This window comes from Fragaria vesca, linkage group LG3 (assembly GCF_000184155.1).
Source record: "Fragaria vesca subsp. vesca linkage group LG3, FraVesHawaii_1.0, whole genome shotgun sequence".
NCBI classification, from domain to species: domain Eukaryota; kingdom Viridiplantae; phylum Streptophyta; class Magnoliopsida; order Rosales; family Rosaceae; genus Fragaria; species Fragaria vesca.
Window position 1 is genome coordinate 10,077,473 of NC_020493.1, and position 23,822 is coordinate 10,101,294.

The window sequence follows — 23,822 nt, forward strand, 5'->3', positions numbered from 1 at the left end:
TAAACTTTTGAAACTAATTTTGTCGTCTAACCTCGGAAAAACTGATACGAGTCACGTCATCCATCACCCCCCTATATATTTATCCGTTATTCAGAAAAATAAAAAATAAAAATTGAATAATGTAAAAAATAACTTTAACTTTAGAGGACAGTCTTGTAAATTTAATTTTACGTACATATCACGAAATGTTTGGAATATGTGAATAAGAAGAAGGACAAGGTTATTTTTTGTGATAAGATCTGTGTTAACACATCCCACACAATGTTTTGATTGTTGAAGGAAAATTTAAGTGATTAATTACTTTGAGAGAGTCATTACGATATAAAAATTGTATGGTTTTTTGTAGGAAATATTTTTTTATTAATTATGTCACATGTTGACTTTTATAATTTTGTTCAGAATTTGTACTTATCATGAATGAAGAGGTCATGAGACCTTTGAAAAAAATCATTCCTCTAGGTCGTGTAATGTAAAAAAAAAACATTATAAGATATGTGATATGTTGTAGGAATATAACTTGCACATGCTTGATTATGAACCTCAGGCAATTGGGGGTGATTTAAAAGGTCAAGGGTTTTGAAAAATTGGTGGTACATCTTGATAGTGAAGAGCTACGTGTCAAGATGGAATGTTCGAGAAATTGAATGTTTTGAAGTGTGAAGGGATCAATTTTCAGACATGGTGTAGCGGTTCAAGGCGTTGAAAGTGATAATGAATGGAGTTCAATATGTAGCACAAAACAATCCTCTCAATCAATAACAACATTATAAGATGACGATGAAAAACCTTACTAATATCATCATACAACACACATCTTGATATCATCATACAACATAACTAACAAGTAACTCTCGAAACGTAAACAAGTCATATCAAAAGCAACCCAAAACCAAAATAAAGAAAAGAAATGCAAGCACTAAGTCTCGACCGGCCATAAAATCATCCACCAACATCAATATAACATGTTTAAGGAGTTACATTTACAACTTAGTTATATTTAACGAATACAATAGATAATCATTCTATATTTTCTAAAATTTACATACATATCAAGTGCAATTCTACTAAACATGTTAGCTATTTGCCTATTTAGTGTTACAGTGTTACTTTTCTTTTTGGTTATTACAGTGTTACTTTTTAATCCAATGATCCAAAATGGTTCCAAAATTTCAGACAGACTAAACAAAAAATAAGATAAATTTCCAAAAAAGAAAAGAAACGCAGACCAGTTAACGAACCGCCTCTTCTGCTATGCGGACCAAAACGCAGACACGTCTCTCTGCTCTTCTCCTCTCTCACACTCTCACTCTCCCCTCAATTCATTTTCCTTCCCTATAAAACCCTAACCTCTCTCTGATGATCTGAGTCTGATCACACAGTGATGATGCGGATGCTGAGGTCACACAGCAGCAGCTTCAGAGCCTCAATCTTCGAGTCCAATCACTCAAAGGTTGGGCTCCGCCACATCGTCACCGCCTGCAGAGCCGTGGTGCTGCCGCGCTTCGGCGGGCCTGAAGTTCTGGAGCTCCGCCCAATCGTCGACGTTCCTGATCTCAAGCCCAATGAGGTCCTCGTTCGCACTCGCGCCGTCTCGATCAATCCTCTTGATACCAGAGTCAGTCTCGTCTCTTTCGATATTGATTCTCTTCGTTTCGTTTTACCAGTTCTTGTTTGGCTGCTTTTGAATGATCTAGGTTTACTCTTCATTTCCAGTAGACTAATTCGAGGCCTCAATTTTCATGTGTTGTGGAAATCTGTTTTGGTTTTGTTCCGTTTGTGCATATTCAGCTGCATTTGATTTGCATGCTAGTTTTCGTACTTGTTAGTTGCATTTGCACATTGTAGTTTCGATTCTGAGTCTGTTTCGGACTCTCGGCTATGATTTTTGTTATTTCTCAGCTTTCAGTTTACTCTTCGAGCTTGAAATTTGAGCACAGGAGGTTTGATTTGTCTGAACTCTGATATTTCTCTTGGTTATAGATGTCTAGGTGCTCTCCATTCTGCTTCTAACCCTATAGGTCATTACCGTGTTTAGTTGTCAATTTTTGTTTTTTAAGAAAGATCTTTATATATTGAAAAGCTAGCTGATTCTTCTACAGTTGTTCTTTTTTAACTGTGAGAAACGGCCCTAGATAACTACATGAGCTAGAATGCCTTTCTTCTCCTACATGAGCTATTCTCGTAGGGATGATTTTGCGGCTCAGTAGGTGCAGGTTGTAAGATTATAAATTTATTGAATGTTCTGGGTTGAATTATTTTCAGATGCGGTCTGGCTATGGTCGTTCAATATTTGGACCTCTTCTACCTCTTATTCTGGGACGTGATATCAGTGGTGAAGTTGCAGCTGTGGGGGCTTCAGTTAAGGGACTTACTGTAGGACAAGAAGTTTTTGGTGCATTGCATCCGACTGCTGTCAGGGGTACTTATACCGATTATGCAATTCTCTCAGAAGATGAACTTGCCCCAAAACCAGCATCAATCACACATGTGGTAAATATTCTTGTATTTCTAGGCTGCTAACTAATAAAGGACTTGTAAAATGTTTTGGCTTTCTATCAATTTGGTTGGCTGCATATCTGCCATAACTCTCCATCCCCATGGTATTGTAAAACTTGAGCTATTCAATAGAGCGCTTCTATTAGTATATTTGTTCTAGAAGGTAGAAGGTTTCTCCACTCAACATGTTTGGATGTGTGGTGACTTGTGCTTAGCTTGTTCTTGAAGGTTCCCTTCCTCAACTTAGAGAAATGATGAAAGAAGCATTGAAGTTTTGGCTCTGTAAAGATATTAGAACACAGTTTGTTGCTCATAGATTAGGTTAGGAGATGGACCCTATCTGGCATTCATTGCTACAAATGTTAAACAGAGCATACTAAGTTGCTTTTGAAAATGGGTAAATAGCAGTAAGAAAATTTAAGAAAATCTATATAAAATATATACGATTAATGAAGGGTAAGGCATAGGGTAGACAGAACCAAAATTTAAATGTTCGCATTCTTGAAACAAATATGGTCTGCATATTCAATAATTAGTTGAATAAAAAAAAGTTTGCATATGGCATTTGATGATATAGTATTCACCATGAGTAAACTAGTGCAATCAATTCCCTCATGATTCCAATTTACATTAGAAATTGATCATTACGAGTGGTTAAATTTATCAGGGTATACTATTTGCATTCTGTTTATATGGGTTCTTCTGGCTACAGAACTTGCTTTTATTTAATTTTATCTTTTACCAGGAAGCAAGTGCCATTCCTTTTGCCGCGTTGACTGCTTGGCGTGCTCTGCAAGGTACTGCAAGGATATCTGAGGGGTATGTTTTTATATATCAAGATGGAGTTAATTGTTCCAGTTTTGGGTCAAAAGGTTTTTTGAGTTCATTTTCCATCGCTTTTGTTATGTGCTTCTTCTTCTTTTTTTCTAATTAAAGGGTTTTTTTTTTTTTTTTTTTTTTTTTCCGTTATCAAGAAGAAAAAGTATTGACTGAATTTTCACATGGGTTTATGTGCCGCATGTTTTTCTTCATTTTACCTGCTTGTACTGATCAGTTAAGCGAACAATGTCTTTGTCTGGCCATTTCTCCCTGAAATGATATATGTTTATAGACTCATTGGGCCTGAATGAAATTTTACTCCTGGATGTTTATCTGTGACCTTTTTTTTTTTTTTGGAAGATGTCCCTCGAGCTATTTCTGAATATTATGTTTGATTCTGGTTGGTTGTATCATTGATAGTTGTGATGGTTGAGGGTTGTAAAGAATTTCTCATAAGGAAAGGTGATAAAGAGTATGATAACTATTTCGGTGGACTCCTTGTTTATTTTATTCACCAATAAATTGTCTCCTTTCTTTTTTGAAGATAAATAAGTATTATTGGCTATAACAGATACCTTATCGCTTCATCTATTTCATTTAAAATGCATCTTATCTACAGGCAAAGACTGTTAGTAGTGGGCGGTGGAGGAGCTGTAGGCTTTGCTGCAATCCAGCTTTCAGTAGCTGCAAGGTGCCATGTTACTACGACATGTGGACGCCAAAGTATAGATCGAGTATTGGCAGCTGGTGCTGAGCAGGCTATTGACTATACGACTGAGGTGATGATGTAATCAGCTATTACTTGTTCCATTTATTTGACCTACTGATACTTACTGTGGAGTACAATACTATTGTGGTAATTCCTGAGAATAATTTATAGCGGAAAGTTCTTACAGGACATGGCATTGACAATAAAGGGCAAGTTTGATGCTGTTTTGGATACCATTGGTGGGCCAGAGACGGAAAGAATAAGCGTAAGTCTTTTAAAGAAAGGCGGACACTATATGACACTTCAGGTGGGACATAGATAAATTAATTCTCTCGAATGTCCTGTGATATTTACTTTCAGAATGCTGCTAAATATGCTCATGGGTATAACTACTATCATCATCGATTTGTTGCCAGGGCGAGGCAGCATCTTTGACTGATAGATATGGAATAGCAATTGGGCTTCCAGTAGCAACTGCGGTCTTACTGAAGAAACAGATCCAGTACCGGTATTCTCATGGAATAGGTAAAACTAACATATTTGTAACTGGTTGGGCATAGTTTAAGTGTGTTATCGTTAAATACAATAAAACATGGGAATTGCATGTCTCTTTCTAAGTTGATAAATGTGAATTTGTTGGTGGCTTTGCAGTTTGAACTTCATTACCCATCTTTTCTTGATTTAGTTTGCTTAGTGAACTTTTTGTTCACTTTGCAGACATGAGGAAGGAAAAGGCAATTATTTAGAGGAGTTCAAGGAAGAATACACACACACACACACACAAAAATAGATTTGAGTTGCTGACTGTTGTCATTAGTTTATGTTTTGTTGTGTTATTTGATACAATGAGCATGTCTAATTCTAATAGATATACTTATCGGACTTGTTTTTTCCTTTATCCTTACCCCATAGAGACATAATGCTTGCTTTGTCGTAGTACACGTTTCAGGTGCAGAAGGTTTATAGGTGGATAGTGTTTAGGTTAACTGATTTATATTAGTCTCTAACAAGAACAAAAGTAGATATATGAAACCTGGCATGCTCTATTGTTGGGTTATTAAACAGGTTGTATTTTTTCTTTTCCTATTGATGGTGTAGAGTACTGGTGGACTTTCATGAGAGCTGACTCGGAAGGGTTACATGAGATACGAAAGCTATCTGAAGCTGGAAAGCTAAACATACCTGTGGAGAAAACATTTCCTATCTCTCAAGTGAGAGAGGCTCACGAGGCAAAGGAGAAGAAGCAGATTCATGGTAAAGTAGTACTCGAACTTGACTGAAGAAAATAGCCTTAGCCTACACCGTTTATCCTAGTTCTCACACATTCATCACTCCATTTTGCCCTTGGCATCTATGTTGGTTGTTGCTCTACACCATTTGGTTGAAGAGAGAGGTGACTGCATTAGAACTTCTCAGTGCAATAATAACTAGCAGTTGTACAGGGGTTAAAGTTTTTTTTTGTTTTTTTCCCAGTTTGCAGTCTGTAAATGTTTTAGAAGTTTCAGTTAATCCAGTTAGATCCCCAGCCTAAAATATCATCCATTATCATGGAATGGTAGTCTGGGACTGCAACTGAATGTCTAAATAGGTAGTTTTCAACTGGATGTTGGTCTGCCCTACTTATTTGAAGTGAAACCTTCTACTGGTTTCCATTTTTGACTACATAGTTTTTGGAGAGGCAGGAAAAAATAAAAAATGCTTCATTTGTAATTCATAGGCAGAAATAAATGCTATCAAAGACATCTTCTTGCCCGATACTATTTGGTCTAGCGGCATAGTCTTTCTTTAATAAATGAGAGGCTGTGAGTTTAACTCACGAAGTTGTAATATTTAAGTTGTTTAAATAATAATAATAATAATAATAATAATAATAAAAAAACATCTTCTTTAGATTCATTTCGTGTTCAGTATATAAAAGCTAATACGTGGGAAGATTTTGTTGAGCTCTTTTCATGTTTGAGGGGAATGCGGGTGAAGGAATGTCTATACGAGGGAAGTTGATCTGTGGGAGACATGGGAATTGCTGGGTGGAGAGATTAAGGTCATACAACGTATATATAAAATATTTATAAAAAAAAAACATATATAGAATCTAGCTTGCATGCAACCCCAAATAACTAACTAAATTTAAAATGCCCTAAATATTACTACTAGCTAGCTAATCCTCCGCGCTATCTATTCATGATCATTCCTTTCTTCCAATTACCCTTTTAAGCAACAACGCCTTCATGCCTTTTTAATACATTTGTGGCTAGAGCCATCCTCAAATATAGGGTTCAAACTTCAAACAACCATTCTTGTGGCAAAACCAAACTTCAGTGTGTTTAGACTCATAGTGTGTGATTCTAGTGCACTTTTATACTTGGAATCAAATTTCTTATTACAATGGATGCAAATGAGCTTGTCATGAACATCTACGAGGTGTTGAATCCTGTCAACATCTCCAGAATAACTATAGACACAAAACTCACAACTCATTCTAATAACCTCAATTAAGTTTTCAATATAGTAAATGTTCTGTGTTGTTAGTCTGATGCTTTGGTTGTAAAGGAGAAAACAGTTTTATGCATGGTATTCACACCTAATACAATTCATATGGCTAAAATGAATATAGTATGCAAGTAGCATAAACATAAATGATGTGGTTGTGCCTCATTCAATTTTAGTGTTCTAAAAAATTCTGACCAAGTGAATGCATGTTTGTTAATGTGCTTAATCTCTAGATTTTGATGATATTCCTGGCCGCATTGGATTTCATTTTTTTTTTTTTGGTTTCGTTTTGTGATTGCCGATACAAACATGCGGCCCCAAGCTGATAAAACGGGAAGGCGTGGACCACCGGAAGTAGAAGTTGAATAAAAAGTTAAAAACAGGAAAACGGAACGGGGTTAGGCCTTGTTATCTAAGGAGGCTTTAGTGATTGGGTCCAAGTTAAAAAAAGAAAGCATAAACACTGATGAAGTAGTTTGGGGTTCACATCTAAAAACAATTGACAATGGGTGGAGATGTCCAAACCCTTATAAACCCACATATAAGGTCTTATATTTCCGATGTGGGATTGATATCACAACACACCTCCGCACATGTGGCGAATTTTCAAGCCTAACACGTAGACAACATTTCGGGTGACGTGGAGTGGGTGTGGCCATTGGGCTTCACACGTGGACGTATGCAACCCCCTCTGATACCATGATAAAATAGTCTAGGGTTCACATCCAAAACCAATTGGCAATTTAGAACTACTGTGAAGTCCAATGGCCACATGTAATCCCATCCAGTTCCACATAACCCCGCTTTGATCCCTAATTAATCCCCCGATTAACCCGCCTAGGCGCTAGTCACTGGTTGTCCACCCGACTAGCGCCTAGCGTTTTTTAGAACTGTGTGGAACTTGATGGGATTATGTTTTGCTTTGTGCTTTAGTATCGTAGCAATTGATTAGAATTTTGAAGTCTTAGATCTAGACAAGTATGAGCCATGTTACTGTACATTCGGTAGGAGCAGAAGGTTTCCAGTCGTGGCAGTAGCAGCTTTGTTTGGTTCTAGAGAATTGCCGAAAAAAATTGCAATAGCACCGATAGTAGCACATTTTCGTCGACAATAGCAGAAGAATATGTAGTGAAGGGTAGTGTAGTAAAAATGTAGTGACAAATGACATGTGGACATTAAATTGTCCCAATTTGTTAATTTTTGTCCTTAAATGTGTAAGATAATGTAAATGATGTATTTGTAAAGTAAAATTTGGTTAGTAACTAATATGTAGTTTGCTAATTACTAAACAATGAGAATAACAGTGGTAGAGAAAGCATCTTCACTCCCTACCCTACTAGTAACTAGAGTTACGGATTATTCAGATAACAACCTTCTTCTGGAAAATAATTGAATAAATACAATGGCATTACTTGTTCGAAAGGAAACATAATTCAGGAAATAAAACAGTGAATTTACCTAAATTGTTGAATTGTTTGAAAGAAGAAAAAAAAACTGAAAATTGACTGAATTATTGTTTTACAAATAAAAGCTTTTTTTAGAAGGTTTTACAAATAAAAGCTCGGAACAACCCAAATCGGCAAAATTGGCAAAATTGACTGTCCATTGATCTTCTTAACTAGGTTTTTAGCCTGTTCAGTGCAAGGCTATGAAATTTTTCCATCCTTGAAATTATAAACACCATAATCATGAGGTTTCATACGTCTGATCAAATCACAATCATGGTTGAAGTATATGTGATTCGGTTGACAACTTGAATATCTCGAAGGCTTCAAAGCCACTGAAGTATTCTCTCCCACAAAGAGCACGCGCAAGCCCACCTAAGGTGGTTTCTTCTTTCCGCTTGCACATATTGAAATTCAGTTTGAAGACTATGAACTTCTTTGTGATGTGTATACCGTCTGCATGTTCGAACACTATGTATCTTTCAACCATCAACAATTCCTTCTCTTCTGTTTGCACGATATCTCTTGATTACACAACTATGTTTGAATCCGGTCCGTGCAACCAATTTCACGTTTGAGTATGACTCGGCAGTAACATCAAAAGATATGAGTTCTCTCCAATGGTTAACAACATAAAATTTACCGTCAAGGCATGTAACTTCTTCAACCAAGCGGCACCCCCGTTTAGTATTGTCTACGCCTGCATCAACATCTGTCCATGTTGTTTGTGTACCTGGTCTGATAAAAGCCAAGAGACATTGTTCCATATATATAACAAAAACAATGCAATTGTTTGGATCTTGAATTGGGTCACCTGACATTGTAGCCTTGTAGACATAATACTCAGATTTTTTCGACCACCTTTCCCAACCTCGAGGCGTTAGCGGAGGGAGGCGAATGATCGAATTTTCTTTCTCTCTTCTTCCTCTAACCCTAAAGAATGGATTGATTAGGGTCACCACGAAATTCTTATCAGCTACATTCTTATCCAAATATATTAATCAAGGAAAAAATTCAGTTTACTACCCTGAACTTTAGGTCTAAAATCAGTTTGATACCTCATCTTTTTTTTAATCAGTTGCATACCTAAACTTTCAAAATGACATCAATCTCGACCAAAATGACTAAAATAACCCTGGTTAATCTTTTTACCCTCTCTCTCTCCCTGCCTCCAAATCCACCACATGGCCGGCGCCGGCATCCACCACTACCACCAGCAATGGGCCCCGGCGGCAGCCCCTACTCCTCCCCCGGCCGTCACCGCTGCCATTCTTAACTCTGAGAGGGTAAAAAGATTAATCAGGGTTATTTTAGTCATTTTAGTCGAGATTGATGTCATTTTGAAAAGTTTAGGTATGAAACTGATTAGAAAAAAATATGAGGTATCAAACTGATTTTAGACCTAAAGTTCAGGGTAATAAAATGAAATTATCTCATTAACCAATCTTTTGAAGACCCACAAAGTCGCTTACTGGGAACTCTCACTTGCAAATCCAGAAACCTATTAATTGTGACGTCGTATAACTTCCAGTAATCTTTTTCGCTTGTATAAACCAACATCATTGGAACTGTCATCCTTGCACGAATAGCTTTATCATCCTTTGCTGCAGAATACCATGACTTACAAACAATGCTAAATCGCAAGTAGTCTTCAGGTAACACTAATCTCTCCATAACAGAATTAAGAAGGTCCTTAGGAAAAGATACCCAATCTGGATCCATAAAACTTCTTCCAACTCAGAAGAATGGTTAATCTTGCTCTGTAAAACCTGAAGATGGAAGCTAATGAAGGTAGCGATCACAATTCCTAATCTCTCCTTCTCGCCATATGAGGACTATATATATATATATCAGCGTAATCTTTCCACTGTCGTAAACCCAATCCGTATCCCATTTTGTTTCTGTTTCCATTGTTGGTTTGGTCACACAATTATTGTGCCCGCCTCACCAAGAGAGATTTTTATGTTTTCCTTCTCTTTTACTAATTTTTTTTATCAAGTAAATAACTTAAATATTACAACTGTGAGTCGAACTCACAACCTCCCACTTATTAAAGAGAAGACTATGTCGGTAGACTAAATGGTACTGAGCTTTTATTAATTTTTCTTGTAATGAAAAAAATCTGAAGAGGATGTAGTAATGAAAAAAAATCTGAAGAGGATGTATACATCCATCTTGGACCACTATTCCACAAATCATTACTTTAGGTAGCACATATAGTAAACGATATCCATTTAATCAAAAAACGGAGTGCACGGTTCACACTCACTTGACTGTATATAAGCCACACTCAGATATGTGTCAAATTTTCATTGGCTTTTGATGTTAAACTACACTAAAAATTTTCACTATTAATCAAAATAGCACTCGCCGTCTCCAACCGAGTAGTGCTAAACTATAACTATTTAATATATTTAGTTTATTCATATATTATTGTTATTTTCTTATTAATTATACTAGTTTTTACATATATTAATTAATTACATCCGTTTGTATTTTACATAGAAAAAATAGAAGAAAAAAAAGAGAAAAGGAAAAAATAAAATTGATTTTTAATAGGGGCATTTTAGCCATTTTAGAAACTTAACTGTATTTTTTTACGGTCAATTAACGGAAATGGTAACACTGTCAAGAAAGAGTATAGAGTTATACCAGTTTAATTTAAAAACTAAGGAATATAACTGTTTGAGAAAATTATGTTTTCGTACTTCTGTTATGTGTCTTGCCTTAATACACGTATGATTGATTAATCTGTTTCCTTATTTGAATAAGTTATAGTTTTAATAGAACTTCTAGATCCTTCGAGTGACTCTATGTACTGTCTATAAATAGACATTTCTATCAATGAATGAGCAGACCGTTATTATCGTTATATTTTCTCCTACAACAATAACTATTTTTAAGTGCGAAGTATAGGATGTCACAAATATTTCCTCATATTTCTTTTATAAGAATGATCAACTTCTATCCCACTTTTCACGTTTATGTGTATTTTTTTTTAGAAGATATCTATATGTTTTTATAAGTGTAGTTATCAATCTTGTAATCTCACTTTCTATTCACTCTCTATGTTTTTGTCTCCCTAATTATCTATTTATTTTATTTATTTTTTATTTTACTATTTATTATTGTAACCCTTGTTCTTAAAAATATGAATCATCTTAATAATTTTAATATTGACAAAACATAATTTGGTGAATTTAATAGAGATAAAAGTTTCACTTCACAATAAAATAGAAAAGTGTGACTTGACTTGCCATGGAGGTAGTATTCTTTCTCGTCAAGTAAAACCAGTTAAAAAGAAGGGATCCTCAAATGACACCCCAACACCAAAACCCAATATGGTTGCTAAACCCTACCCTGATCCAAAACCCCGTTAACAATGCCCTTGTTCCTTGCGAAATTTCTTGCTAGCTCTGCAGCTGCTGCTCGAAGCTCTTTTCTTCGGAAAACGAGGCAGTACGGAACATCAACATCATCATCTTCTTCGGGTCACTATCAAAGCACCACCATAATGCTTCCACTGATGAAACTCGGAACTCTGGCCATCAGAACCATTTCAAAGCCCATTGCTGCTCGCCTCAAAACTCATGCCTCCGTGCACCCCAGGTTTCGTGCCGCCATCATCTGGATGGCCCAGGTTAATATATACTCACTTCAATTCAATCATCCTTTGTTCTTCTTTTCTTTTATTTGTTTCGGTCTCAGTTCAGATTCCATGAGTTATAAGTTTCCGCTATACTTCGATCAAGTTTGCTTATCCATGGCATGTCATCATTGCACCAATGGAGGAATAGAATAAGCCGCAAACCCCCTTCTTTTCTTTCTTTTAATGGCTAAAATGAGTGAGAGGCTAGGCCATATATCCCGTATGTATATGCATAAGATATGAAGAATGTATTGAGATTTGAGAGCGCATAATGTCATAACTGGATTGTGAATTTAGCCTGAAACATAAACCCTACGCCCTGAATTTGAATAAATAAAATAAATTCCAGGTTAAGATGAAATCAACAATCTTCGTGTATAAAATTTAGTGAACACATGTTGTAAACGTAACCTTTTTGTATAGGTGAGTCAATAATGTACAAATATGGTGAAGAGTTCTGCAGTTGCCTCATATAAGGACTTGAAACTTCTTGAGGTGACTGTGATTACAAATTGCCCCAACTATAAAGACCAACGATGTCGGTGTTCGATGAGGTTACTTTTGAAACCCTATATATGTACCAAGATAAAGAAAATTTGAATATTGCGCCCATCAGTTCATTTCCAATCAATTTACATCAGCATAATTTTATGCAAGTTCTGCCTTGTGCACTCTTCTGAGTTCCATCGTTTCTGTAGCATAAGCCATTATAAGCATAATATTCTTGGGCAGCTAGACAGCTAGTACTCTAGTGAAGCCATTGCACAAACTAGCAATATGTTTTCTGGTGTTTGCAACAAGCAAGACCCTCAAATAACTTATTTTCACCTGAAATTATCAGACAAAGTATCGCTGGGCGACACAGTTGCAAAGACGTGTGCATGGACGTGCAGTAAATGTAGCGATCCGCCCTCTCGATGAAACAAAAGCTATTGCAGCTGCTACCGATTTTCTTGGAGAACTTGTCATCTTCACCGTAAGTTAACAGTTTAATTAACACCTCTACATAGACTTAATTATCAATATAGTATGTAGTTTAGGATAATTCATTGATCCATAACTGTTAACTGATGCATCATTGCATTGAAAGGGTGCCCTAGTACATTTTAGTCTGCAATTGATATATTTGATCCCTCATCTGTTTTGTCTTGCTTAGGTTGCAGGACTCGGTATAATGTATGAGGTGAATAGGACCTACAAGTCAGAGGCTAAGAAGGAGGCAAAACGCAAGGAAGAATTAGAGGTATTTATCCCACTCTAAGAAAGAATATATACAACTACTTTTAAATGCATGTTTTTGGTAGTTTTTGGCAGAACTTCCCATACTCGATCAAGTGTTTGCCTGCCTTCTGGGTTATATATACAAGCACTCCCAAGCTACTTTTGCAGGAAGTACTCGGATAGTTTGATAACGATGTTGTGATTCTAAAGAACTGCTAGATCGCACTCAAAACATTTATCTTTGGATATCAGAGAATGTTAATGACCATCGTTTTAACTTGTTGTTAGGCACTGAAGCTGAAGGACGAGAATTTACAAAAAGAAGTGGAATCTCTAAGGCTCAAGCTGCTAGAGATGGAGAAACAATTACAAAGAAGAAGCAGCTGGCTGGACTACTTGAGGCTATCAACTCTGTTCCGACAAGCAGCTGCTGAACAACAAAAGACAGCGTAGCCTTATCTCTAACTAAGCTTTGAATCAATTCTCTGCATTCCCTTCATTAAAATTACCGTTTTTTCTTTTTTCTTTGAGCTTTCCCTACACATTAAAATTAGCATTTTGGACAATATATGAAAAACGGGCAGCTAACTGCCACTGTGAATATACTAGTGTAGTTTTCGATCTTTAACATAGTTTCACTTTTGGTCCATACATGTTCAATTTTCACTATTCATTAATGTATCGTGTTTTAAGGTTTAACATCCACATTTACTATTTTTGTCACTACTCTAAAAGCTCTTAAATTATTATTACGCCTGTCTTATGAATTGTTATCATGCATACAATTTTTTCTATTGTCTGACAGATTTCTCAATCTCAATTTTATCAAACCCTATATAGAACTTCACTACCAAATAATCCATTATATTCAAAACTCGTTAAAAACGCGAACAAGAACTTCTTCTATAGTGAATCAAAGACTCAAAGTTATAAAAAAAAAATGAAAATAAAATTAAGCGGGTGGTTTATGTCGTAGGGTAGACGTGACCAAACTCTTCAATATTACCTTGAGGGACAATCAATCTAGATGCATCATGGGTGGGTCAAGGCGGCAGAGATCTAACGATTGTGGTGGCTCCGCCATGGACCACCGTATCTCGTAGAGATGAAAGGTGGTGCATTATGATCGAATCATATATTTAATACCTCAAACCCCAACCTTTATATAGAGAACCCTACAGTTGGCAATAACGTTATCTACCACTTCGGGGCTTAGTTTTAAAAGCCCTACAACATGGTTCTTTAATCGAGTCCTAAATCTGCTTTTAATACTTGTTTTGTTTGCTTCTGGCGTAAGTGTCTGATCAAGGTCCGACTCTATTTCTTGCTCTCTTTGATTGTGTGAGAGCCCTTAGTAGCTTTCTAGTGTTGCATTATATTTATATGCCACAATAGAAAAAGATGAATAGTTGCTGCACTTGTCTGGAGAAGACAACATTGTCACATTGAGTCACCAACGGCACATGCCATGTCAACCTAGATACAGAAATGATCACAACAATACTTATCAAAATAAAATAAAAATACACAATATTTACATTCACTAGTAAAATATAATTTCTCTTGTTAACACTCGATCAATGAAAAGTTACATGATCTTTGGAGCAGATCGAAAAACAAAAGGATCACAATGTGTTGTTACCATGTGTTGTTACCATTGTGATCACCATCATCCATCTCACGTAATATTTACGACGAAGATTGTCATTATCACATGCCGCCGTCTTTACCATAAGAGAAAGAACACACATGCAATGTAGCGATTCAAATTCATTAATGGTGTAATGGTAATTCGATGAGTAAATGATTTATGGCTTAATTAACTAAGACTTTTTAACCTCTATAATTTTTTAAGTTTCAAATTTGATTTTATTATGTTTTTCCATTTGAATCATTAACATGGCAAGCAAACCATTCCAGGTTGGAAGGCGTTTCTCGTTTGTCCTTTCCCTAACTAGACAATATCTTTTCGTTACCAAAAATAACTATTTTCCTCTCCTCCTTTATCCCCATCACGCGCCACTCATGTGCGCTTCTCCATGTCAAGCGTGGTACCAAGCAGACCTTCCTCCACACTCAAACCCACTCTCCCTCCGGAGGCGCGTGGCACCATTCCTCTATTCGTACAGACAGTATACTCCACCGTACATCCCACGCTCCGCAGCAGAGCTGCGGTCAAGATACGGTCCATGTTCTAAATGGTCATGATGGAAAATGACGATATGGTCCGTGGTTTATCGGGCTTTCTTCGGACTCGGGCCACGTGCAACGTTTTTGGAGTCTTCTCTGTTCGGATGTCGGACCCTCCATGTGATCTCGGCTTTCGGAAAGGCCGCCTTTCTGGCGATTAATTTCAGAAGTGCCACTCCATCATCGTCGTGACTCGTGAGGCAAGAAAGCGGCCAGCAGTGGTGGGCCGGGTTAATTGGGTTAATGAAAAGCGGGGCAAACTGCCCACACGGACACTGATTGATTTGACATTCCCAATACGAATTTATTTTAACGTCTCTCCGTCTCTCATGTCTCATTAATTTACCGCCTACTTTACCTTACCGTTTGGTTATCCTTTATTTTCTGGAAAATTACCGGTAATTTGTCTCGTACCCATATTATACATCAGAAGCAACCCACCGTCTCATGAAGATAGGTTTCCTGGGTCACTTTGATATCGATGGCTTGATGCAAATCGAAAACGAATGCCTTTCACCAAGGAACCGTCTCTTGTCAATGTATGAAATAGTATGGTATAAATTTTTATTTTCAATGTTACTCTGATTAGCTCCGGTTGGCTAGAATTGTCTTTGGTGTAATGTTCTTATTCGGGTATTTGAGATCGATATTCATAACATTTGAGGGAAAATGACTCCTCAAAACATTTTAGGATTGTTTCTTCTGTTGTTGTCTTATGTGTTTGAGTCCAGAGAGGCTTTGAGTTGTTGTAGATCGTTGATCCGTGTCAAAATTTTTTTGGATATAACTTGTTTTAGTACAAATTTCTCGATTTCAAATTGTATATAAGCCTAAGGTAGTACGAAAAGTAAGCCAAATTTGGATTTCGTATTTGAATGAAACCCGTAATCGTAAGAAAGTGGGTTATTTAGTTATGAGTTTATAAGTCTATTAGTTGTTGGTTATCGTCTTCAAAAATTTAAATTAACCCAATTATTATTATTATTATTATTTTTGATCAAATAGCCAACTACTATCTTGTGTGGTAAAATTTTATTCTAATAGTTTTCATTTCTAATCGTACCACATTTTCATTCTAAAAAATTCGCAAATCACCATATAACATTCATCACGGGGTAAACATATTCATGCTATTGTACCGGTGGAAGTCCTTCTAGTGAGGACCCTTAAGTTGAGGACTTGGTGAGGACTTTTCGGCTTATCCCACTTTTCGATCTTATATCTACATCTTGACCGTTCAGTTTATAGATATTTATGAGTAGATCATTTTTTCAAATTTTCAGCTATATTGAAAATTGTTAAGACATTCATAAGTGTGATTTTTCAATTATGAACTTAAACGGTTCATATTTGACAGATTTGGTTCGTCTATTAATTTGATCTAGTTTGTTATCTTAACGAACATCAATTTGGGTGAAAATTTGTAGAAATGATCTACTCATATAAACCTAAAAACTGAACAGATAAGATGTTAAAATGTGATCAAAAATTGAGTCTTTTAAATCATAAACTAAAAAGTTCTTACCAAATTTTTAACTTAAAGGTCCTCGTCAGAATGATTCTCTTGTACCGGTTAAATGAATAGAATGAGAATCAAACTACTGATAGGAAGCAATGAGAAAGTAAGAGACCTAATGACCTAATGATCATTAGTGTAAATCAACGTTGCAGCATCGTATAAACACTGTGGTCAATGAAAGTAATTTCCTTTACCTCTCCTTTTCAGTAAAAGCCGGTGTCTTGGTGGCAATGGTCCGACCTCAATTTCGCTACTTTCCCACGCACATTTGCGCACCAAGATTCGACACCTAAAAGCCAAAGAAAGCTTTAAAAAGAGCCCCCAATCCCAGGCACACCCACACTCCTCCAAGTAATAATCTCCAAACTCAAAGGTCACCACCGTCATTCTCCACCAACCCCAGCCATCTTACTTGCACTGGCCATGTAACCTCAGATCCTCACTCTCACTCCGTTACATCTTGATACAGACAAACCACCTCCTTCTCTCTCTCTCTCTCTCTCTCAAACAAATCTTGATCAAAATCCAACGCACCCATCTCACTCTGTTGTGTCAATGGCCGCAACAGCTCAGTACCACAAATAATTTACTTCAAAAAAATAATGATGGTGGAGTCGACAGAGAGACCCCATCGCAGCAAGACTAGCAGCAGCGGAGCCACGAGCGAGCTCTTCATTTGCTTCAGCACTTCTCGCCTCTCTTCTTCTTCCTCTATGAAGCTCTCCTCCAAGTCCTTACTCAGCCCCGGTCGAACTCGAGACCAGACTCCCCAAATCTCGCTCTCTTCCTCTCTCAGCCGCCGCCTCAGAACCAGCGGGAGCATCAAAGGCGGCGCCTCCCCGATGTTCCCAAGCGGCGGTGGGAGTAAGAAGCGAGGCGGGTATGAAAACCCGGAGCCTTCTTCTCCCAAGGTGACGTGTATTGGGCAGGTGAGGGTGAAGACGAAGAAGCAGGGGAAGAAGATGAGGATGATAAGCAGCAGATCGAAGCGGAGCAGGAGCGGCGGAGGCGGCGTAGGTGGAGCCGAGGCGAGTTTCCGAAAAGCGGAGCAGAGTGTTAACCAGCATGAAACATTTCAAGCGCTTCATTTTCCGACGCATCCAATGAGTAGTAGTAGCCAGAGGGAGTGCTTGCGGCAGAGGAACAACAACAACCAGAGGTGGGTGCATCTTCCTTTGACTATATGCGAAGCGCTGAGGGCTTTCGGGTCGGAGTTTAACTGCCTGATACCGAATAAGTCGTCGTGTTTGAGCGGCGGCGAGGCGAAGAAGGAGGAGGAGAGCAAGGGAGGAGCGAGATCGGAGAGCGGGTGCGGGGCGGTGTTTGCGAGGTGGTTTGTGGCGTTGGGGGATGGGGAGGACGGGAATAAGAGGAGGGAGATAGAGTTGGTGGTGGGGGAAGAGGAGGAAGAAGAGAGAACGGAGATGAGTAGTGGGAGTCATAGTTTGAGGAGGCAAGTTTTCGAGGGGATTGAGTTTAAAGAAGAGATATTGAGTGAGGCTTTGATGAGGGAAGAAGAGGAAGGTAGAGTGAGTATCTGTGTTCCGCCAAAGAATGCGCTTTTGCTCATGAGGTGTAGATCTGATCCGGTGAAGATGGCGGCGCTTGGGAATCGGTTTTGGGAAATGCCGGCTGCACCGAAAGAAGAGGAAGAAAGTGAAGATGAAGAGCAGGATGAAGGTCTTGAAGAAAAAAGGAAACGACTTGAAGAAAAGGAAAAGATGCAAATTGGGTTACCAACAGAGATAAAGCTTGTTGAAGACGAAGGAATGTGCGAGAAATGGGTCTGCGAGGGCGAAGATGTAGAAGAACCAGAAGAAAAAGAAGAGGAATTGAATGCGGTTGTAGATGATGAGAAACCAGAGAAAAGTGAGATTGTTTATGAGCAATTAGAGGTAGCAGAAGAAAAGGAATGTCAAGAACAAGATTCGGATCGAGAAGAGGATAAGAATGAAGCAGCAATGGTAGAAGAAGCTGGGCAAGATTGTTCTCTAGCTGAACTTTTCGCAGATCCAGAAATGTCTGAAGTTGAAGAAATTGAGTTACAATTGGAAGAAGCAAATCAAGAAATGAAAGAGGAGGAAATGAGAGTAGTACAGCTTCCAATATCAGAAGTAGTACTGGAAAAACTGGTAGAAGAAGAAGAAGCAGAGTCTTGGGCTGAAACTGAAACTGAAACAGAGGTGACAGAGGAGTCAACAGAGTCAACGGCGGAGGAAGGGAAGGAGTCCAGAGAGAGTACTTGGGAAGACGAAGCAGAAGAGACACAAGTGACAGTGACCCAAGCTAGACCCGAACCTGAATTCGAGCGCCCGAAGGCCCAAACGGATCTGCAGCCGAAACGGTCAAGTCAAAACCCGGTCTTACCGGACTGTCTGTTGCTAATGATGTGCGAGCCGAAGCTGTCCATGGAGGTCTCCAAGGAGACTTGGGTCTGCAGCACGGACTTCATCCGATGCCTCCCGGAGCGCCACGTCAGCAGCAACAAAAAGGACGGCAAGGATGAGGCGAAGAAGCCACCGCGGGTCAGCGTAGACTCAAAAGCCGCGAAACCCGCGGCCGCGGCGGCTCAGCAAGTGATGATACAGCCGCCGAGGTCGTCTTGTTCTTTTCCGATACAGGCGGGCGGTCCGGTGTCGATGGCCGAGATAATAGGGCAGAAGCTGGTGGGGTCTACTGGGTATGAGCCGTTTGTGCTCACGCGCTGCAAGTCGGAGCCGATGAGGTCGGCGTCTAAGCTGGCGCCGGAGGCTTGCTTTTGGAAGAACAGGAAGCTGGAACCGCATCGCCACCCGGGTCCGCTCGGAGTCGGGGCGACCGGAGTCGGGTTTTAATCCTAGGTAATTTAATTGGGACTCTGAAAAGTGAAATTGTAGGCATGTTGTCGTATGGGTCATGATTGTAGGTTTTTTACTTTTCACAGAGGGGTAATCATTGCTCTCTCTATCTCGTTTGTACATTTCATGTAGTAATTTTCTAGGAATTCGTTTCTTTTTCACCCTTCTCATAAATCGATGATCCATGAAATCTCTTTTTCCCACTCCAAATGATTTTCTTTCCTCTAATCTATAATGGTATATTGAAGTTTTGAACATTAGCTATTTAGCTTAGTATTTCATCCATTTTGGGTACTCAATTTTAGTAGGAGATACCAAAGATTGGCCATTATTCTCTTCGGAACATATCAATCCTAGTTATAGACAGTAAATTTGAGAATAGAGAATGTGTTGCGTTAGGTCTTTGCATCATTCTGATGTATTTTTCTCAAGAAAAAAGAAAGGAAAGGAAAAGGAGGTATTTCATACATTGGTAGTCTAAGCTAGTACCAAGTGATTTTGTTTCTGATCCGAAGGATGAGTGGTAATTTTCATTGGGGAATCAATAGATAGTATAAGGTGCAGGTTTGTTTGTTTGTATGAAAGGGGGTGGTGAAACACATGGGCTTCTACGTAGAGCAGTGCGCTGGTAGATTTGCAATTTTGCATAATGGAGTGGCAGATAAATGCAGCTTTCCGCTTGAGGCTCACAGTAAATTACAACCTTTAGATAGGGACTCGAGCTCAAGCTGGAGTACTCATGCCGGAACTGCTGCTCCTTTCTCATTCGGAGTCAGATGGCTGCAAGATTTACATAAATATATATTGTTATTTAAAAAGTTATTCTTCTGCCGTTAATAGTTCACCAGTGTAAAATTCACATTCCTTGCAGCTATAGTATTGCCTTGTGTTTCCTACTTGTAGCTAAGATGTGTTTCATAGTCATTATAGAAGAAGAAGAAGAGAAAACACATTCGAGCCAGACCAAGGTATAAACCAGACCCAGGGTTATAATTAGTACTCTCCCTCTATATAAACCTCCAGGATCGACACGTGTAGTCACTGTTTGTGTAAAATGAACTTTCCTAGACATGGAGGATTTTGAACCAGTTTAGTGGTTCGTCGTGGGATATGATTATCTCGTGAGCTAGTCGAAGCCTACTTGGAGGTCAAGACATCTTTGAGGCAAATTAGGCTATTTGTCGATACAGCGTTGTGATCAAGTATTTGATAATTGATAGATGATTATTTGCCTATGAAGTGGTCCAAAACGAGGGATGTGCATTGAAGAAGGGATCCAGATATATGCCGTATTGGAGGTTTTTTCCTATGGCGGACGTGAATGATGTATTGTCTGTGAGTTGTGGTTTGGTTGGTTAAGATGTTTAACTTTAAGGTCATAGGTTCAAACCTCAAGACATATGTAAGGTGTGTGAGTTATTAATAAAAAAAAATGTAAGGAAGTTAATCATCTTGATTCCTTATTTCCCAAAGAAGAGTTCAATACGTGCATGGCTTAGTGCATGTCCTTAATTGAGTCGTAAGAGATCACATCTAGACGCATGCAAGGATGAGATATATTGCTTCAAGGATTTCATTCCTTACGTACTGGTAATTATATGCATGACTGCATGGGGTGTTCTCGGCCAGAAGGTATTCAAAGAAGCAAATCTCTTTGCGTAGGTGATGTGCTTGTCTCCTTAATCGTCAAGAATGATTCATGAGGTAATTATATTACCGAGAAGACCAGTGTATCTAACTGATTTCCAAGAGTTAGATTTGAGGTGAATATCTTTACCTACAATATCGTATATTTGTGATACATGGACTGACACTTGCGGTCCTATTTATTTTTGTAAATATTTTTTTTTTTCTCTGAGATATTGCAGTTGTTTAAGGATTTAACTTATAATCCGATTATGTGATATCTTTCCTAATTAAGATAGAGGTCCGATATGCCTTGATCCACAAGGAATGTGAGCCCTAGTTCTCAATATAAAGGGGTTGAGGCGAACGAGCAAAAGACATCCAATCTTACTACCAAACTTTGCACATTGCAAATATCAAAGTCTCCCCCAGAGCACCCACCTACAAAAAGACTCTCCGGTGTCTTTTGTGACCAAAGACCAATTCGTTGGCAAAACCCAAGTCCGATCAGTCAGCAATTTCTAACCATAAAGTGATCTGTCAGCAAATCCCTGCAAACCATTGTTTAGGCCTCAAAACCTTAGTAAATATCTTTTAATTTTCGTTCTATAAGCACCGTAAGAGAAATCTTAAGTTTAGTAAAAGAATTCAGCCAGTTGCTTGGAGCAGAAGTCAGGAGAAAGCGCGAAGCATCAAGTGAAGACGGTTACGTTGAACCCAGAAGCGTTGGCACGCCAGCACAAAAAATCACGCCCAAACAGGCACAAGTAAAGTACAACCTCCATTGTACTTAGGGTTTGGAAATTCTGATTTGATGGAAAGCATGGACTCTGTTAGAGAAGCACGTACAGGAAAGCCAAAGCACCAAGGATCATCAGCGATCCCTTACCTTCCCTCCGAGGTAACCACTGAACTACTTGCAAGACTTCCTGTCAAGTCTTTGTTAAAATTCAAAACTGTCTGCAAGTCATGGCTGTCCTTAATCTCAAGTACTGAGTTCGTCAAAAAACATGATCTAATTCACCGTGCTCGAAGTTATTACAGTAGCAGCACGAATTCCAAAAGACTGCTCATAAGTTGGGAATCTCAAGCTCTTATGTGTTACTCTCCCAAATCCAGACCGCGAGAAATTCCAATTGATATTCACATCGAGAGGTTTGATCATAGTGGCAAAAATCACCATCAAAGGGAACTCAGTTTCGACATCATAGGTTCTTGTGATGGGTTGGTATGCCTGAAAGTCGGAGATTGTTGTGTGGAAAGGGTTTTCTTGTGGAATCCATGTACAAGAGAGTGTGTTGAAGCAAAAGAACGCAATGGTGAGGATGTTAGAATTTTTTCTCTTCATCATGGATTTGGTTATGACTACAATAGTGACGACTACAAGGTGTTAAAAGTGTATCACAAAACCACAACTTGTATATCCATGATCTACACATTAAGAACAGATTCTTGGAGAAGGATTCAAGACTATCCTCGTGGTGCTTTTCCACTTGAGAAGTGTGCTACTTATGTAAATGGAGCTCTACATTGGTTGGCGAAAATAAGACAAAATGATCCATTCATTATTGCTCTCGATCTAACAAGTGAGACATACATGGAAGTCGCAGTACCTGATTATGGAACAGGTTCAAGCTTTGAAGGAGTAGGTGCTTTAGAAGGGTGCTTGTGCGTACTAGTAGATGGTAAAGAGACAGATCTATGGGTGATGAAGGAATATGGGGTGAAAGAGTCTTGGACTAAATTTCTGACAATCCCTACTAAATTTCCCACAATCCCAAGCGTGCTGCCACCTGTATATTTCTATCTTAAGACCTTAACAAACCTCATATGGTTTTTGGGAAACGATGAAATCGTATTAGACATATATACGAAAATGGTTTCATACAATGCAAAAACAAAATCAACGACGGATCTCGGAATTCCGGTATGTCTTTATGATAGGAGTCATGTCTATGTAGAAAGCCTTGTCTCACTGAGTTCTTACAATGAGCTTGGAGGCAAATAATATCTGGCACTGCTCAAGAAGCCTCAGTTAAATTTTTGCTGTTCATTTCACTGAAAGGGAAATCAATTATGTAGATTTTTCCTTCTTGTTAAAGTTTATTAGGATGAAGCAGATGTCCGAGAATGACTTGCCATTTGTTATCTGATCTAGTTGGGGAATTTACTAGGCTATCATGTAATGGGGGCAGCAGCTTCTTGCACTGCTATTACCTGATCTGTTATTGTTTCCAAGTTAATATATGATTTTCTCTTTCAATCCAAAGAAAAAACAGTTTATTGAAATGTTAAAGTCTGTTTTACTCTGGGGTTATGGTATTGTACGTGTAATATTCTTGTAGTAATTTTCATGTCGTTTGTACATTTTCATGCAGTAATTTTCTAGAAATTCGTTTCTTTTTCACCCTTTTCATAAATCTATTATCTATTTTATTTTTTCTCTTTTCTCTCCAATGTACTCTTCTTTTGTCTAGTGTTATTTGGTCTAGTGGCAACAATCTCCTCTTATTTTGTAAGTGAGATGTCGTGAGTCGAACTCACGATATATTCGTTTTACTATTTCAGTTGTTTATTTGATCAAAAATTATACTCGATCTTTTTTTTTTTTCTTTCCCTCTAGCAAAGTATTTCATCCATTTTAGGTATGTCTTTGCATCAATTTGATGGAATTTTGTCAAGAAAAAGAAAGGCAAGGGAAAAGGAGGTATTTCATGGCGGATCGGTTAGTACCTATGTTGCACGGACACTCACGACACGGCCCGACAAGTGTTTGAAAAGCCACGTGGCATGTCAGAAAATGTTGACTTTTCCGACACGT

General features: G+C 38.3%; 2 protein-coding genes and 1 pseudogene across 3 annotated transcripts in view; all 3 read left to right on the forward strand.

The window, feature by feature from the left end:
* The window catches only part of LOC101292394, a 1,325,780-nt pseudogene that overhangs the window by 509,985 nt on the left and 791,973 nt on the right, over positions 1 to 23,822 (forward strand). Inside the window, exons 96-98 of the transcript XR_184374.1 lie at positions 12,450 to 12,584; positions 12,765 to 12,851; positions 13,118 to 13,278. The product of XR_184374.1 is annotated as an uncharacterized LOC101292394 (transcript). The remainder of the gene's footprint in view (positions 1 to 12,449; positions 12,585 to 12,764; positions 12,852 to 13,117; positions 13,279 to 23,822) is intronic.
* On the forward strand, positions 1,223 to 5,699 carry LOC101296185 (reticulon-4-interacting protein 1, mitochondrial-like). Its single transcript, XM_004294059.1, has 7 exons — positions 1,223 to 1,615; positions 2,263 to 2,490; positions 3,242 to 3,315; positions 3,935 to 4,094; positions 4,212 to 4,331; positions 4,441 to 4,549; positions 5,123 to 5,699. The coding sequence occupies exons 1-7, from the start codon at positions 1,382 to 1,384 to the stop codon at positions 5,302 to 5,304; spliced, it is 1,107 nt and encodes a 368-aa protein (XP_004294107.1). The 5' UTR covers positions 1,223 to 1,381; the 3' UTR covers positions 5,305 to 5,699.
* LOC101292096 lies at positions 16,924 to 19,562 on the forward strand. Its single transcript, XM_004294045.1, has one exon. The coding sequence runs from the start codon at positions 17,141 to 17,143 to the stop codon at positions 19,370 to 19,372; it is 2,232 nt and encodes a 743-aa protein (XP_004294093.1). The 5' UTR covers positions 16,924 to 17,140; the 3' UTR covers positions 19,373 to 19,562.